At 42.5% G+C, this 18,041-nt stretch overlaps 2 protein-coding genes across 2 annotated transcripts in view; both read left to right on the forward strand.

The window, feature by feature from the left end:
* Positions 1–1,041: 1,041 nt before the first annotated feature.
* On the forward strand, positions 1,042–7,665 carry scn4bb (sodium channel, voltage-gated, type IV, beta b). Its single transcript, XM_041952964.1, has 5 exons — positions 1,042–1,126; positions 5,648–5,811; positions 5,903–6,122; positions 7,311–7,440; positions 7,569–7,665. Exons 1-5 carry the CDS (start codon positions 1,042–1,044, stop codon positions 7,663–7,665), a joined length of 696 nt encoding a protein of 231 aa, XP_041808898.1.
* A 7,181-nt stretch (positions 7,666–14,846) lies between these two features.
* Positions 14,847–18,041, forward strand: part of LOC121617136 (Down syndrome cell adhesion molecule-like protein 1 homolog) — a 48,596-nt gene continuing 45,401 nt past the window's right edge. Inside the window, exons 1-2 of the mRNA XM_041952192.1 lie at positions 14,847–14,892; positions 17,542–17,548. Coding sequence (XP_041808126.1) covers positions 14,850–14,892; positions 17,542–17,548 — 50 coding nt within the window. The 5' untranslated portion in view covers positions 14,847–14,849. The remainder of the gene's footprint in view (positions 14,893–17,541; positions 17,549–18,041) is intronic.

The raw sequence follows: 18,041 nt of genomic DNA on the forward strand, positions 1-18,041 counted from the left end.
GTGCCTGAGTCTGCATACACGCCCCGAGTCAGGAGATGGGGAGGAGGGTGAGGGAAGCAGAGAGAGGAGGAGGAGGAGGAGTGAATGGGGGTGATGGAGGAGAGAGAGAGAATAAGAGGGATGCGGGGGCAAGTGAGGGAGGGGAGACAGAGCGATGAGGGGAGAGAGAGAGAGGTGGCATGCAGCCAACGGAGAGGACAGGGAAAAGTTGTGAGGTAGCCGGAGGGACGGGCAGGGAGAAGAGTCAGCTTCACTGGGGAGGAGGAATGAGCGCAGCGGCTTCCCCTCCTGTCCGTCTGTCTCTCTACGTCTCTGTCTGCCTTTCCGTTTGTCTCCCCCTCTCCTCTCTAATTGTCTCTCCTCCTGGCTGCCGCTGCAATGTGGCTGTCTCTGCAGTGAAAGTGCTGGCTGGCGGAATCTCCTTGAGTGAACCCTGACTGTGCGCAGTGAGCGTTTGCCGCTCCGCCGCCGTCCTGTCCACACTGACTCAGCTGTGCAGGCAGCCTGCCGGCCTGTGAGTGAACACCAGCTGCAGGGAGCAGGTAGGCATGACAAAAACTTAACATCACATCATGTTTGTGATTTTTTACATTCAGGCAGGGATACAGTGTACGTATGTGGACATATGCATGCAGAAAACATGCAAACGTAGGCTGCATCTGCACAGAAATGTAACTTTTTACTGTACTGCCTGTGCTTTACAGTGACTCAATGTCCTTATTTTAAAATTTCAATTAAAGAACTTTTTCCTTTGTCCCTCTTCTGTCTGTTTTTCTTTGCCCTCCTCCTCTGCCTTCTGTCTAACCTACAGCCTCTTCCACACGAGTGCTGTGGGGGCTGGCAGGCAGGCTCACCACCCCTGGGACTACTGTAGGTGCAACATTAGGACGTGCCTCATTTGGGGTCCAGACACTCAGACAGCAGCTTCCAGATTTAATCCAGTATAACAGAGAGACCAAGTTGTGCTAAAGGAGATTCTACGAGCTATCCTGAGCCCGGGCTGGATTCTGCAGTATTTGTTTTGGAACACATCTGGCTGCCATGGAGGTCCAGTGGGTTGGGGTTGAACCCCCGAGGCTGGGCCCTCCTCGCACAGCCGTCGGCCTGGTATTCTCTATACTGCTTGGTAATGTCTATCTTTCACTTTGCGTCACCTCCCTTTATGTGGTCCACCGTCATTATCCCCAGTTAATGTGCATCATTCCTCCTCATCCCTTTTTCTATGAAAACTTCATGTTTGTGTGTTTTCTCACTCCTTATTGAGTACTAAAAACTTGTGCCTCTATCAGCTTGTGTTTTGCTTGTTATACAGAGCAACGATGCTGTGTTTTCTGACATTGACCTTCATCTGCTTCTGACCTGCATACATGTTTGCTGCGGTTGTGTTTATTGTGTCGGAACCTAGCTTCTGAAAAAGGTTTTTGCTTTGGTGAACTGACTGGTTTGCTCACGATACGTAGTTACTTTTTGTTTTTCTGGAGGTTGCGTGTTTCATCCCATGAGCAAAATGTGCTGCTGGTTCTGCCCGGAGACACAGAGAGGACAAGACTAAAGCAGATGGAGTTAAGAAGGGTGCTGCAAACAAACAGCTCGGTGTTATCTGTGATCCATATATTGGGATTGGATTGGGATTGTATGTCCACAAATGGAAATGTGAGCAGAATAAAGTTGCCCTTGTGATATAAAAGCTGTGTCAGACTATAGGCACTCCAGACGTGGCCCTGCCATTCACAGCATATTGTGCTGGACAAGATGTGTATCTGCAGTAATAGAGCAGCAGCGTCACTCAGACCAGTGTCCAGTAAACCTTCAAGATATTTAGAATGAGTACTTTTGCAGTGGCTGTACACTGAGAATGGATATCCAGATGTGACACTGTTGCCTCAAGTGAAGTCACAGCCAGAGGTGGGGGTGTGACAGCCTCTCATGTTTTTTTGGATGTAGAGTATCACATGTGGATATTGGATTCTGTGTGCATGAGACACCCAAACAGACATCTCCAATGAATGAAAAAACGCTCCATTACATTCAAATTTTACTCACAGGTGACAGAAGGTTTCCACCCTGCATTTATCCTGCAATAGTAAGTAAATAAGCATAGTTTATTTTATCAAAGCACCTTTAACAGAACAAGGTCACAAAGTGCTTCACAAGAGTAAAAACTGCGAAAAATAAAACCAAAAACAGTAAAAATAAAGCAGAAGCAACAAGAGAGCTTAAAAAACACACAAAATTACAAACACTGAGAGCATGAGGTTATTAGCCAATTATTAATCAGCCAATTTTAAGTAAGATACACCTGTTGGTATATGTATGTATTGTTCCTACACTCATTACTTACAGTATGTACTTCTTGGGATTTTCTAAACCTACCTATGGGTGTGGAGCATCAGTGCAGCAAGGCTAAACCTGCATGAGACCATGGTCTGCGACATGATGTGTAGGAACTCTTAAAGTACCTTCAGACATTCCCAGTAGACAAAGTTAATCACATTGATTATTCTCAATAAATTTAAATATTCATGACTCCTCTCTCTCTCCCATTTGTACACATGAACTGACTCGTCAGTGGAATTGTGCTGCCAGGTAAACACTTTAATGTGTGCTTTTTTTCAGAATAAGAACATCTGGTTTTCTCTCACAGGTGTTGTCTTTATTTAGAACGAACGAGAAACATTTTGGCTCAATAACAAAAACACATGGTAGACTTAATCGGCAGTGGATATAAAGATGCTACAGCAGTTGCAGAGCATCTGAATCATCATTACATTGTAGATAAACCATCATATTGTATAATGCACAGTGAGGTGGTTAAGAAGGTACCTCATTGTATATTGCACTTGATAAGCAGTGAACAGGCTGGTTAGTTCGTGTAAACATTTACAATGATGGGAAATCAGACTGGACGTATCGAATTATTAAGGCTTGATATGGAAAACAGGGAGATTGTGAGTGTGAGTGCACTAAAGGAGGTTTATATGTGTCAAAACAGTTGTGACAGGACTGTAGTTATCTAACATCTCTGCATTTTGGCTTCCAACATTCTACTGTTCATGCTCAAAGTACTGACTGGACAGTTGTAGGAAAGCCAATTTCTTAAGTGAATTTTGTTCCACATTAAGAGACATCTTGCGTTGTTTTTCCACATCCTGCCCATTCAAACCTGGAGCAGTCCTCGTGCACTGTAAAATCTCCTCTCAGATGAGATTGATTCTCATCCTGTCTTAACCTATAATGTAAAAATCACGGTTTTAATAGCACAGACAAATGTAATGTATCAGTATGTATGTATCAGCCAATATTAGCTTATTGCAGATATATCTGTGTTGGTGTAAATGGCAGCTGATAAGAAAGTGCAGAGCAGAAATACCAGTAGGTAGGTCAGAGACAGTTTCAGCTTAACATAGTTTATCCACCAGAGAGCATTGACCAGTATCAATATTATTTATATTATGTGTTTAAAAAAAAGATAGGTGGTCAATACGGTATATTGTTATATTCAGTTCAGCATCAGCCTCAAAAAGTATTTTTTTGTTACTTGGAAATATTCCAATTTTTTAAGAAATGATGTGGAGAGAATATATTTGTGTATTCATCAAATTAACTATTGTTCTGAAGTTGACACATATAGGCTAAAAACTGGAGCATCACTGTTCTACTTTTATCTGAAGCACCAAGCCTTTACCTGTAAAACAAAACTTTAATTGGAAACCTCAGTAAGAAATGCAGGAAAAGAGGTGATGGGCAGTAGGTGTCTGATTTAAGGGCGAGTGATGTTTCTCAGAGACAAAACAAGGAGGTCAAGGTTGTTGATAGAAGAAATACATTATCATGTAATTCTACTCATTTTGTCCTTGGTCTCTTGTGAGCAGCTTTAGCAACTGCAGTAATTAAAACTGGGTGGTCTCATGGAAGGTAAAGGGCACACAGAGGAACACATAGTGGTAGATTGAAGGAATGATAATAGAATATTACAAAAATGCTGTAAAATGGTTGTTTGAATAGCCTGAGTGACACAAAACAATGCAAATGAGACAGGAGGGGTGATGCTGTTGCTCTCTCGTCACTGTTTCTATTACTGTTTTTGCAAGCTCACTGTGCTGCATTGGACCAGCTGAGGAAAAGATTGAAGGGTGGGAGTTTGCCAGAGAGCAGGAGTGAGATGAGAATGAATCAATAACATTCCCACATACAGTGTGCCCTCCTTTTGCCATGTGAAGCCGTTTCTGCTGTTCTTGCCAATGTTGTTCCTATTTGCTGCAGTGGTGCTTGTCAGCAGTTGACCTTGACCACGTTATGACCGAAGCATAGCACAGTGTGCACGAAACAGAGGGCAGAAAACACAGGAATGTTAGAGATGGTGCAGAAAATGTTAAGCTGCAACCATGGATCATATCCAGGTGTGTCGGTGGGTTTTTCTATCTATAACCTCTGCACCTGTGTACTAGTTCTGCACAGCGCCTCCTGAGCATGTAGTTAACGCCTCACACACTAGATGGAAGCATTAAGCACACACTGCTGTAACTGTGTGAAAGAGGGAGAGAACAGACCTACGGTGACGTCTGTCGTTGACCTGCTCAAACAAAAACTGTGCCTCTTTGCTGCCTCTGACCTTGACACATGCCTGATCATAAAACTGAGCTGCTAAACAGGAAGGTGGAGAGCCTGCTATGTCTAGAATGAATGAGGAAAGAGGGAAAGGGCAAACAATGAATAAAAAGACATGCCAGTTAACCTGAACCGTCTGCTTTGACCGGAGTGAGTCAGATTTAATCACTACGACTTCCTGATGCTGTCAGACTGTGGTCCCTGGTGTACAGTTACAAGGGGCACACCAGATTTCATCCTCTCTTATTTACAGTAATGTCACAGCAGGGACTTTGTCATGTCACCGAGGTTTGACTAGTCAAGTGCCAATAACAGACATGTCATGTACATATGCAATGATGTGCTATTAAAATCATGAATATTCAACTTAAATGGTAGAAAGTTAAATAAAATAAATAATCTCATGTGTATGCCCAAGAAGTAGTCACATTTCATATATAAGTGAGTATGTTTGCCGTGTACGTTTACTTAAAAATATCAAAATCGTCTAAAGGATTTGAATAACCAGGTTATTCAATCAAATTAATCATGCATAACAGTAATAGCACAGACCTGGACATCATATGCATTGTGCGCCACACTAAAGAGATGTTTTAAGCATTTTGGCGCACATGAGGCTGATTTATTGTCACTGTCCACAAACTTCTCCTCAGTCATTCACTGGATGAGCAGAGCAGGATTATTTTGTGATGTGACCACAAATCAAGGACAAGGAGGTTGTACACAAAGTGCAGATATTGTGCGTGGCACCGTGAATGGCTTATGTAGCACATCCTGCAGAGAAGACAAGCTGTTTCTTGTCGTCATGCTAAGATAACCTTAGCTAAAATAAGCTGAGCTATGCTGCTGGCTGTAGATGTATATTCAATGGACAGATGTGAGAGTGGTCTCGATTGTCCCATATAACTCTCAGCAAGAAAACAAATAAGCGTATTTCCCAGAATGTTCAACTATCTATTTAAAGAGACTGACTTTGTGTTCACACTGCAGCACTCTAAAGCTAATTCTTGTTGCGTTTTCTATACCTCTTCCTCCTCAGGTATGTGGTCTGCTCAGGGCCTTGAGATGTCTGTAGGGAAGATCCCCTTTCTGGAGGCAGTGAATGGCAGCACAGTAATGTTGCCTTGCATATATTCCAGCTGTATCGGCATCAAGAACCTCTACTTCAACTGGCAATTCAATGACAACGGCACCATGCAGAAGGTAAGTCTGTCTGAGAGAAATGTTCACGTTCAGAGTTGGGTAACTTGCGAGCTGTCATTTTGGATGATTGACAGTGTGTTGGTCCTATCAGGTGTGTGAGTCTGTGATACCGTCAGAGGGGGTGGTGCCACAGGTGAGTATATATCGAGACCGGGTGGAGTTTGTGGGGAAAAACCATGGCAACAACATCTCCATCCTGCTGTGGAACATCACCTTCGAGGATGGAGGCCAGTACACTTGTTTTGGACGCAACCCCAAAGAGAAGGGCAAGAACCACAGCGCCATCTTCAGACTCATCGTGGTGGACGAATGTGAGTGGTCAAAGGCCTTCAAATTACTATTCCTAATTGGTTGCTTGGTTACAGATGTTGAGTTGGTCATTTTTATGACCTCAAATCACCTACTGGTTATACGCACAGTAGACATATTTTCTATAAAAAACATGCCCAAATGATCCTAAACCTGCAGGTTATTCATCTGCCTGCTCAATAATTTTTCTGTACCTTTCAGCAACTAAAATGAGCCCAACTGTGTGGAAAACTTGCCATTCTGACAGCACATCCCTATAGATATCACTAGCTTAACTATATGCCCTGACATACTGTGTATTGGCCAATCATAAATGTGGAACAGCTCATTGGGGCTTACTTCATGCCCCCATAATGTGCATATTGAAGTGAAAATAAACTAGACCATGCATCCATTTATATGTTGAAGCTAAAATAAATCAGGCCACATATACGAGAACAGTTTATATTTACAGAAATATTAAGTCTGCTCAGAAACAAATTAACCCTGCACAAGAAAAAAATATAGAAGGAAATAATCCTGCAGAAGGAAATAAATCCCGAGGTGACAGCAAAAGATAAAATCACATTTATTTCACATTATTTGTTGTGTGTTGTGTGTATTTATTAAGCTAGTTTTCTAATAAGTCAGGTTTTGTCACACACACACACATGCACGCACACACACACACACGCATGCATGCACGCACGCACACACACAAACAAACCCAATCCAGAAGTGCTGATAATCCTACTTTCCAACTAAATTAAGTATTTATAATCATACATTTCTTGTTCTGATCACTTTAGATGGTTTTCACTGCTGTTTTAACAAGAAGGAAGAGTGTCATGTCTTGCTTGCACATTAAACCTAAATTAGTTTCTCCTCAAAACTGGCACGAGACAACACAATTTCTTCTTCGGGCGAGTGCCAGCCTAGCTTTAAAGTCTGAAAGGACCAAATGTTGCAAGAGATGAGCTCCTCCATTATTCTTTGTGTATTTATTGATGATGTGGTGTGTCGGGCCTATAGGAGAAGGCTGTAGCTGGGACCACACTACAACTTGTCTCGATTAGAAAGCACTGTAACCCCACAAAGGACAGCCGAACTATCACATGATATATAAATGTCAATTTTCTGGAACCTCTCAAACTGCTTATTTGTAGATTTTTCCCATCATGGTCAGTCTGGTCTTTTGTCCATGTCTGCAGTGAGGGTGGTGGACAACACGCTGGCCACCATAATAGCCTCAGCCGTGGGTGGAGCCATCGCTTTGATAATGGGCTTCATGTTGCTCAAGAACTTCACTCTCTTTGTTCTTGCCAAGCTTGAGGAGAAAAAGTGAGTTTTCACAACCACCTGGATAGATTTTAAATGAAGCAAGTTCAAAATGTTTCTTGGAGCTGCTGCATATGTACAGTTCTGACTTTCTTTCTCTTCCCTCTTTTTTCCCTTCAACCCCACTGCAGTAAGGAGTGCCTTGTAACTTCATCAGGGATCGACAACACAGAAAATGGCCTCTCAGGATCCAAAGCTGATTCAAAACCAACACCAAAAAAGAAATGAGAAAGCGCATGTATATCCAACCATACGAGTACTCATGTTTATACACCTTCTTTGCATATACGTCTTGGTATGTGCACATGCGTTTGTGCACATGCAAATTCATTATGTTCAAGTTGGGATCCTAAAAACTCTGGCTGTGGCCTTCAAAGGGGAATACACACATGTGCATACAATGCCACCATGTGCATGGAATAGTAACTGTGCAGGTGATATACAACTAAAGACTGTGCGATCATGAGTACACGCAAAGTTATTTAAAATGTGCACACAAATGAATCATTTATATCTAAAGTATAATTATACCTACCAGAGACATTTCAGTTATTTGGGATTAATGTCTTAATTTTATATACTTACATCCCTCTTCCTACCTGATTTCTTATATATCTACCTTCTTTACCCACATTGATCAACACATAACCAGGAAAAACACAAGCTCTGATAAGAGTTAAACACTTGACAAGTCAAACAGGCATACACTTTTACTACATGCAATGTGGCCTAATGGCACACAGAGCATACATCAAGTCCAACAAATCAACACAAACACTGTCTTAATGGAAACATTGCTCCCGAGTTGTCTCTGCTTAGACTTTGGGACTGACAATTCATTACAGACAGTGGAAGAAAAACAAACGCGCTGCTCCAGCAACAGCAGTGATGGAAGAAGGCACAAACACTCTCAGCTAAAAGAGAAATAGTCTGGAGCCTATGAGGTTTAATTGAACTGGTCTGTTCCCAGTTTTTTAGCAGTCGCCGTACAATAAAAACACAATGGATATGTTTTCGTTCTCATCATTCCCACTGGCAAAGTCATCATCTGATACATCTTTCTGAGCAAGTAAACTGAGTGTTAACCTGTCCTTCAACCTGGTTTTCTATGGTTTCGTGTTTCTACTTTCGCCATTATTGCTTTGAATACACCATGGAGCCCTCAAAAAGGTACAGTAATGCATTTTAAGAAAGAGCCAATTTGAAATGCTGTGCAAATACAGGCGGCTGCTTAGCTCGTCTGGAAATAGTCATGTGTGCTGTGCAGTGAGCGTAAGCTAACTGAAAACATGCTTGTTTATGGTCACAAGCTAAGTGTCTCTGGTAGATGTTTTCCATTTGAAGTCATTAGATTAAAACCAAATTGTGTGCACATTTTATTAAATTATGGGGATGTCTGTGTGAATTTGTGAGTGCACGTTATTAAACTGTGTATGTAAGGGTTAAGTTGTGTACCATTTTGCACAGTTGCGTACCATTTGAAGTGCGTTGTAGCAATGATATATCAATAATGTCTGTGGCCACAGCCAGAGCATACCAAAATTTAAAACTTTGACTGTTTTTCATCTGAAGTCAGAACAAAAACCCTTTTTTATTTAAGTGCTTGAAACAGGGAATAATACAATGTAGTTACAGCTGGGCTGAATCTTTAACTTACACCAAATCCACAGAGGTCCTTTGATAATACAGTCAGCTTCATCTAAATTTAATTTTGATTTTGAAAGCAGATGATATTCAACAAGTTCTATTGCACAAATCGACTGATCAATTTGTACCTGCTTTCCACAAAACACCAAGACTATGTTGTCTGATTTATTCAAACAAGTGTAGTAAAACAAAGGGTGATTTCAGTCGTGCTGAGTGGTACCGAAGGATTCAGCCCAGCTCTTCATCCTGTACCTTCTCTTTGCTTGACATCAAACACAGGTGCCTGTTAGTGCTTCTGTGCTCCTCTGCAGCGAGGACAGCTATGTATTGCAAAACAGTTTATAAAACTCAGCAAACAGTAATAGTGCAACAAGCTTCTGAGCTGAAACGATAGACAATCCCCTGAAACCATCCCCCCACCACCCCCCTAGAAAATGAATGACCCTCTGAGGATGCTGCTTTTAAGACAAATAACCAATGCATTTTAAGCATGTGCAACATGGGCCAGATTTTAGACACAATGCTAGAAAACAAAAATAGAATACTTACTTTTTGGAAAAACATGTTCCAATATACTAACACCGGTAGCGCCAGCTCTGAGGTCAACTGTAAATCCCATTTTATGCCATGCTAATTTCATCGTGCTAACCCTGGCTAAGGCTAAGCACTATTTGGCGATGTGGCCCTGGATACTGTATGCCTGGATCAGACTATATCCCCTGTGCTTAGTATGTGCCTCTTCATGGAAATGGCTCGTTTTTTTCCTCAACACTGACAACATTCATCCAGTCAGTGTTTCACTCTGTGCTCTGCGCTGCGGTGAAAAAGATAAGCCTGGTGGTCCTGCCCATGCATACAGTAAATGACCCATAGATTCATTGCTTCAGTGATCCTGGGGTCAGGCCTCAGATAGCAGGCGTACTAGGCGTGAGTAGGGGGGCTGTAGTTCAAATATAATCTCTGTTCAAGCAGGAAATAAGATAAGTGATGCTCTCAGTGTAGCCCACTGACTGTGCCAAACAGGGATGATTTCACTGGAGCGTCACATTAGGAGATGAATGTACGTGCATCAAACTCAAACAGTGAAATACAGTTTCACCTGCATTTACAATATACATCTGTTTCACACTCAAGACGCTGAATGTCTGGCTTCAAAAAGAAATACCTCTGGGGAGTGGGGCAGATGTGTGGGTAAACACTGTGTCAGGTCAGATATTAACGTACCTCCCGAGTCGCAACAGGTGTTGAATGAGCGTACTGTGCAGTGCTGTGAAGTGTGAATGTCTGGTGGCTCTGAAACCTACTGTTACGTTAATAATAATGTGCCTCCACATTAAAGTGACACCAGTCGTTAGTCACTGGCTTGAAGCAATATTATAAAAGGGGGTGTGTTGGGCACTTTAAAAAGATGTATATTTTTGTGTATGTGTAATCAGTGTCGGTTTGTCACATTGGTCATCCAAGTGAGACGAGAAGAAACCTAACAGCACACATGAGGAAGTAGCCGGGTGTTCAGATTCTTCAAGGTCTCATGAAATGATATCTGTGGTTACTTGATGTGATGTATCTAAACACCATGAGGTTCTGAGGAATCAATCTTAAAGGAATATCTTGTCTTTTTTTTAAAAAATATGCGTATTTGCTTTCTTGTGAAGAGTTAGATGAGAAGATTGACACCACTATCTGTTAATTTTAAGCTACAGCCACTAGCTTGTTAGCTTAGCTTAGCATAAAGACTGGCTATCCCGGTTCTGTCCAGAAGAAACAAAATCTGATCACCAGCACCTCTAAAGATCACCAATTAAAACATTATATCTCATTAGTTAACATTTGTAAAATTAAATTTGTGCAAAATTCTAAAGTTGTGGTTTTATGAAAGGTACAATGTGTAAGATAAGGCATGAATGTTAGTTTAAAACATTCAAAAACATGAACATCATCAATGTGAAGCATAACAGATCTGACCTTATGTCAAAGACATCGTGTCAGACGGCTAACTGAGCTAACTAGCTAACAGCAGTTATGACTATACAGCCAAATATAGTTACAGTAAAGAGCATAGTGAGCAGCAGTTAGTGGTTACTCTGGTGATATGCTGCCCCCTGTTTGTCTGCAGGGACCATCGACAGGTGGCCAGTTCTTACACATTGCACCTTTAAGTTTTTCAGAGCATCCTGGAGTCTCCCCTGGTTGAATGACAACTGTGCATTGATGAAAACATTGCAGGAATTGAACGAAAAATATATAACTTGTTAATTAGTGAGCTATGGAGGTGTTGGTAGGCAGATTTTTTTATTTTTGGATAGAGCCAGCTTAGCTGTTTCCCCCTACAACCAGTGTTTTTGCTGAGCTAAGCTCACCCTCTAACTCATCTAACTCAAGAAAGCAAATAAATGTATTTCCCAGCATGTCGTACCGTTCCTTTAAGCAAGACCAATGGGCTATTAGTGATGACAAAATGATTGATAAAACTGACAGAAAGGCAAAATTGCTCAAAATTGCTTCATCATGCCATTGCATGGGATCTTTGAGAACGATACCACAGGTACACAAGGTGCAAGAAATATTATGGGTAATATACATTTGTCACATGTGTGTTTACCATATTCTTGTTTGCCTTAAAAGAGAAACTCCAACCTCGAGCCAGCTGTGTTGTCAAGAAATCAGGTCTTAACTTTTGGGCTGCGACTGTGGAAACATGACGACTGTGTTTTGCAGGATCATACAACTGAATAATTTCATTGCAATAATTGAATTTAACTGTTGACGGGTGGGTTTTGGTTAAGAAAGTGATTTGTTCGAATTACTGTCACACCGAATCAGCAGAAACCAAGCTTTCGGGAAATGTTGAGATAGTGTCAGTGAGGGCCTTACAATGACAAGCAGCTCTATGCAAATCATGGGTTACTGTGAGCAACATGTCCTGGATCAGGCCGTTGTGATGATGGGATGCAGGGTGAATGGGGAACATCCAGAGAGCAGCATGGAGTGGACTGGAGCCCCTGTACTTGATGAGACCCTGCAGAGCGTATAGACTCACTAAGTCATACTCCACCGCTGCCCTCTGCACACAGATATACAGCTATAATGCTCTGGCTCGCCCTCAAATGATGTCTCCATTTTCAACCTCTCATCTGTGCATATCAGCTCTTGATCTCTTTATTATAGAAACATGAAATCTAATAAAGTTTTGAATAAAATACATCCTGCCTTGCTGTTTTTTATATGAGAGAATACAACACTTGGTGACTGGTGGCAGTGCCTCCTGTTGGCCTGAGAGAGGAAGAACAACAAAAACAGACGACTGCGCAGGAAAACCTGTACAACAGAGCAAAGAGGGGAAATGCCCCCGGATGATGTCATCAGGGTTATCTCTGATGCAGAGATGCAGAAAAAGTCTAATGAAAGATGCTTTCAAATTGTATTGTGGGAAGTGTATTTATATAGTGTAGTGTGTGTTTCTCTGCCTCTGCTGCATCAATTTTTACCATTCCTTTTCTTTTTTAAAAAATTGGTCTCTTGCAAGTCGTCAACTTTTCAAATCTGAAGTATACTTTTAATCAGTTAAATTACAGTAGGGAGATTAACCCATCAACAAACTAACATTATCAACTGCATCCATAATCACCCTTTAAGAAAATTACTATTCTAAGTTATCTTGCCTTCAGTTTCGATCCACCTCTCTGATATTTGGAGGGTTTGCTCAGAAGTCTGTGATCATATTACTGGTTGGATTTTTTCTGTTCACCCATTGGCAGCACACAAACTCTCCAATAAAATATGTCCTTGCATGCAAAAGTAAACGGCACAAAGGAATATGCAGAGATAAAACCTTGTAGATCTGAGGACATAAGGATGCTGCATCTATCAAATATGTATCAACCTGTTGTGTTCCTCCTCTTTTTTGTGCAGACGTTGCTCTCGATGTGTCCCCTGTTACACTTTCTATGGAACAAAGCATCAACTGTGCGCATTAAATGGAAATCTTCACATTTAAGAAGTTTTATTTAATATATTTGTTATCATTAGTGTAGTTATTTCACACAGATTAAGTCATTGTGCTACAGCAAAGTGATCATCGGTCATCGAAGTTTCCTCACATAATCTACAGAAGTTGCTCTGAAAAATAATACAAACATAATCACATCAACAAGGCCGCGTGCTGCTAAATTAATTGTGGAGCAATGCACATGAATAGGCCCGTGCACCTGCGCGTGTAAGTGCAACCAGCAGATGTCAGCAGTGACCTGCATGCGGAGCCTGAACCTCCGGTCACAGCGGATCTCAGCGGCCGTTGCGGGCAGCAGGGCCGCGAGAGGAAGGAAGCTGCTTCTGCTGATTCAACTTTAAAGTCTACCAGATTTTCTATGAGTGACCTCTGACCCACGAGTGACAAACACACGCATGTCTAGATTTTTGCCACTTCTGCTTCATTGATTACCTATGAGGCTGCAGGCTCGTGTTCCGGTGGGACATCTTTTACTCCCATAAGACTCTGAGTATCATTATTTTCAATGGTTTCAGAGTTTCATGTGGGCTGTAGTTAAGGATATCAATGCACACCAATAAAACACGCGTCTCTGTTGTTACTCTGATCACTACTGTGAGCGGTCTGAAAGGAAAAAAGCATCTGATTCAGTCCACACATTTGGCCACCTCAGGGCCTGTTGTGTGAAGTGTTGATATGTCTGAGGGGTGTGAATGAAATACGTGTTAATGAGTGTGTACTAAAACGTTAATGCAACACAGTGTCAGAAATGTATTGAAGACATAGACACCTCTGTGAGGTGTTCACAATGATGTCGTTTTATGTTGTGTTTCTGTGTGTGGAGGTGAGGCGGCTGTTGCAGCAGAGGATCACTTGTCAGATCCACCTCTGGCCTCCACAGTGACTTTAAATATTCCATGAACCGGGAGCGTCCTGCAGCTTGCTGTCCTGATTTATGCTCATCCGGGGAGCTGCTCACATACGCTCAACAGAGAGCGGAGCGACAGGGGAGACGGACATGTAGAAAGTTTCTCACGGCCCTTTAAAGATTCACTGAAGGCATTTCTAATTGGTCTGATTCACCTGCTGTGTGTTCTACCTGCTGTGTGGAGGTGCCATGCCCCACACCCTGCTCCTCGCTCCCTCTCTCCCTCTCTCCTCCTCTCTATCTGCAGTGCATGTCTGTGCGCAAATGTCTACGCACGTTGCACGGCTCCGAAAGACAAAGAAAAACAGTCATTAGTCTGCGCTGTGGCTCCGCGTCCCTTTGATTAATGCCCAAACTCAAGAGGAAAAGACACGAAGACATTTTTAGAGTCTTCGCTGCAGCCTGAGCGGCTTTTGTAGATCCATTTTGCGCAAAGAGCCGCGGTCATCAGGGGCGCACAGGTGGGCGCGCTCTCCAAGGTGCCGGCACATCTGTCCGCGCGGCTCCAGCGCTCGCACGCACCGGCAGTTTGGACACAACTGGACCTAAATCCAGCGTTCGGCTCGCATCCACCCGCGGCTTGGCTGCGACCCGTCGCTCTGCGGTGTTTGATTAGTGTAGGGAGGATGGATTTGTATGCACAGTAGTCCTGGGAGGAGAGGAGGGGACATGGGCGGGGCCGAGGCGCCTCTCATTTCCCCTCCATGCTTAGCGGGGCAGCAGGGCTGGAGAGACCTCCGGGGAGCACAGTCGCCAGTCCAGCACGGAGACCCGCCTGGCCAAAAAAACGCGCCTCACACTTGCCAGGATTGCCAAATATTCCCGAAAAATATACCTGCTATTTATGGCATGTGGCTTGTAACTTTACTCCTGCTGTACTCTCTCCAAGAAGGTAAGAGAAAAATGAAATGCATGAAATGTCTCACCCCCCCTGCACGCACAGAGCTGGAGTCTCGCTGTTTTTAAGTTGAACGAAAAGTGATAATTAATCGAAATTAATTCACGTGCGGCTGTGAGTGCTGCGTGTGGCTCGTGCTTTGATGGATCATCGGAAGCCTTGTGATGTGGAATTGACTGAAAATGATTCTTTCTGTCAAAATGTATAAAGCTGCTGCTGCTGAACAGGTAGAAATATAGTGAAAGTAAAGGTGTGAGGTGATTTTTTTTTCTTCTTCTTTTTTTTTTTACTAGGCCGTTTTGTGGGTTTTTGCAGCGGGCCGTGATGCCTCAGATGGTCCTGATAGCACGGATTGTTTTCGCATTAGCCTACCAACTCCAGTTATGAATATGTAAAATGGCTGAATAGGGAGAATGAGGTGCAAATACAGAGGGAGGGTGACAGAGAAATGAAAACATGCATCGGCCTGTAATTTTGCCACCGCTTTACCAAATGTACCAGAAATCCCCTCAAAATGTGGCTCTCCTGTAAAGTTTTGAGGGGATCTTTCAGATTTTTCGCATCTTTGTGCTCTCATTGTGTAGCTCGTTGCTAATTGCAGCTGTTTTGCTGGACTATATTTGGCACACGCGCTCCATTTCACAGAGATGCTCTTTTTTTAAGGATGAGATTTTTTTTTAGGGTTTTAAATTCCTTTTCTCTGTGATGACAAATTGTTGCCATTTTAAATTGGATTACAAATAAAAGGCCCCTTTTTTTCTACAACGGCCTTATTAGTCTAATGGATCTACACCCACATAAAGGCCATAATTAGTGCATTCAGATTGTCCTCCTTATTTCATTCATTCGGTCTCTTCATTTTTTCCCTTTTGTTTAATTGTATTTATAGACATAAAAGGCGGTCTATTTGTTTAAATGGATTCATTTTTCTTTCTTGCTCAGTATATGCACTAAATCCCTGACCCTATTGCAAGTTGATCTTCTGCTATTACAGTGCATTATAATAATCCTGAACAAATCTGCGTCGAAAATAACAGAAGTTCAACACCATCTCCACATGAGAGCCTTTTCTGGGCCTTTGTGCAGCCTGCCTGCTTGGAGCCATGTTTACATATTGTTTTGTCCTTATTAGCACAGGGCCCTGAGAAGGTGTGATTTTATCGATCAAAAAGTCTGGGATGTGGATCTGCTGGAGGAAGGAGAGTGGCTTTTCTCCACGCAAACGAGTTGATCAAAATAGGCCATTAGGATATTTTGCCATTTCAGTTTCTGGCATGTTCTCACAACGGATTAACCTTTTTTTTATTTTTATATCAACTAGCAATTAGCCACATATGTGCCGCCTGTGTTTGTTGCCCATGTCGCGTTTTCTTCAACTCTCTTAAATTAACTACATGTGTCAGATATTTGCTATTGATTTATAGCAGTCATCCAACTTGAAAGAACTGATTTGTGCGCCTCGCTGGGTTCTGCGGAATCATATTAATATGCGCAAATTTATTTCACCAAATGTGAAGCTCCAGGGGCGTGGGTGCGCATTATGGACTTGCCCGGTCATGTTCCTCACTAATAGCGCACCTGGACCCCGCGGACGTGGTCGCGCGCGTGCCAGCGCGTGCTTAACGGCTCGTGTTTCTCTGTGTGTGTGTGTGTGTGTGTGTGTGTGTGTGTGTGTGTGTGTGTGTGTGGTGGGGAGCGCGCGGAGGAGGGGAAGTGACGGGGACACCCCTCTCGGTGCTGCAGTTTTAATGTCGGACACCTTTGGATGTTATTTTTGCAGGAGGTAAACTGGAAGTTGACTCATTTGTTTGTTTGCAAGATTTTTTGACTCTATAAAATATTTCCCACACCACTAATGATAGCTTAGAAAATGTTGCTAAATTATGTCACAGGTTTAGGAGGCAATCAGGGTGCGGGGTAATTAACGGATCTTTGGGGAAAAAATGCTTGAAGGGTAAGAACAGTTAACCAATTAAAAGCTCAATGGCAATGATTTTTTTCGTTCATTACAAAAATCAAACCCAATTAAAGGAAGATTTGTTGTGATTTTTAACTGGTTATTTGAGAATAAAAAACGTGTTCTGTCATTTTAAATCAAATTCCCAGCCTGTATATTTGAGCATTAATTAGCTGTGAATAAAATGAGGTTTAACATACAGGCCTGCTGTAGGCCTATTTTCAACCTTTATTTCTAAATCTAATTCATTCAGCAAAATGAAAAAATAAACTGTGCAACACTGGAACAATATAACTTGAGCTTTAATTGAGGTGTGTGAATCACTAAGGTGATCCCTCGCCCTGGCACAGGCTTGTCCTCTCCACTGCTCACCCTCACCCGCTACAAATAGAAATATGCAAACATCCACCCCCCTCCCTTCTTTGCTCCCCAGTCCAATTCCCTGTGCTGCCTTTGCAAGGCTGCACAATTAAAGCTGCAATCTGAGCTATAGGCACCACTCAATGACAGAGCTATGTGGTCCGCAGGGGTGCCAATCATTACTCAGGCAGGGCACAGGGCTGCGTTTTTCACCAGCTCAAACCTGGCATTACTCAATTTGACAAAAACACCCATCTTAAATGGGGTTAAAGAAGAAATATTGAGCTCTCAGTGTGGTTTTGGCTGCAGTTTGGTTGTGTCAGGAGCTAGGCCGTTGCTGGCCATTTTTTTAGCGATTTGACCGATGATCAAACACCTTGACTTCCATCCCCTACACTTTTAACCAGCAGTTCAATAGAAGTCAACGACACAAATGTCGTTTATCCTTCACAAATTAACAAACAGGAAAGATCTGCTCTTAAGTTTTGATCAGTGTTGTTGCCAGGTGGTGGGTAAAGTGTGCTGGTGTAAGACTGTCAGCAGGGAAACGGAGCTCATTGCACTTCCCAGCTCACCAATAGGATGTCACAGCGCTGTCACTGGCATCCCTGCGCTCCCATTCGTCCATAAATCTATTAGAGATCCCAACGAGATTGTGACTAAGAGCAAATCATTTGAAACAACAACACGAGATGCGGGTGAACACCATCAACAGGAAGAAATGTTTGTCTTTTTCCAACTAGAACTCTGTGTGCGCCGCACTGAGGCTAAATTGAGCCAGACCTCCTCCAAATTTTATTGGATGCTGGAGCTGCACGTTTTCAGG

The sequence above is a fragment of the Chelmon rostratus genome, chromosome 14 (genome assembly GCF_017976325.1).
Source record: "Chelmon rostratus isolate fCheRos1 chromosome 14, fCheRos1.pri, whole genome shotgun sequence".
NCBI lineage: Eukaryota > Metazoa > Chordata > Actinopteri > Chaetodontiformes > Chaetodontidae > Chelmon > Chelmon rostratus.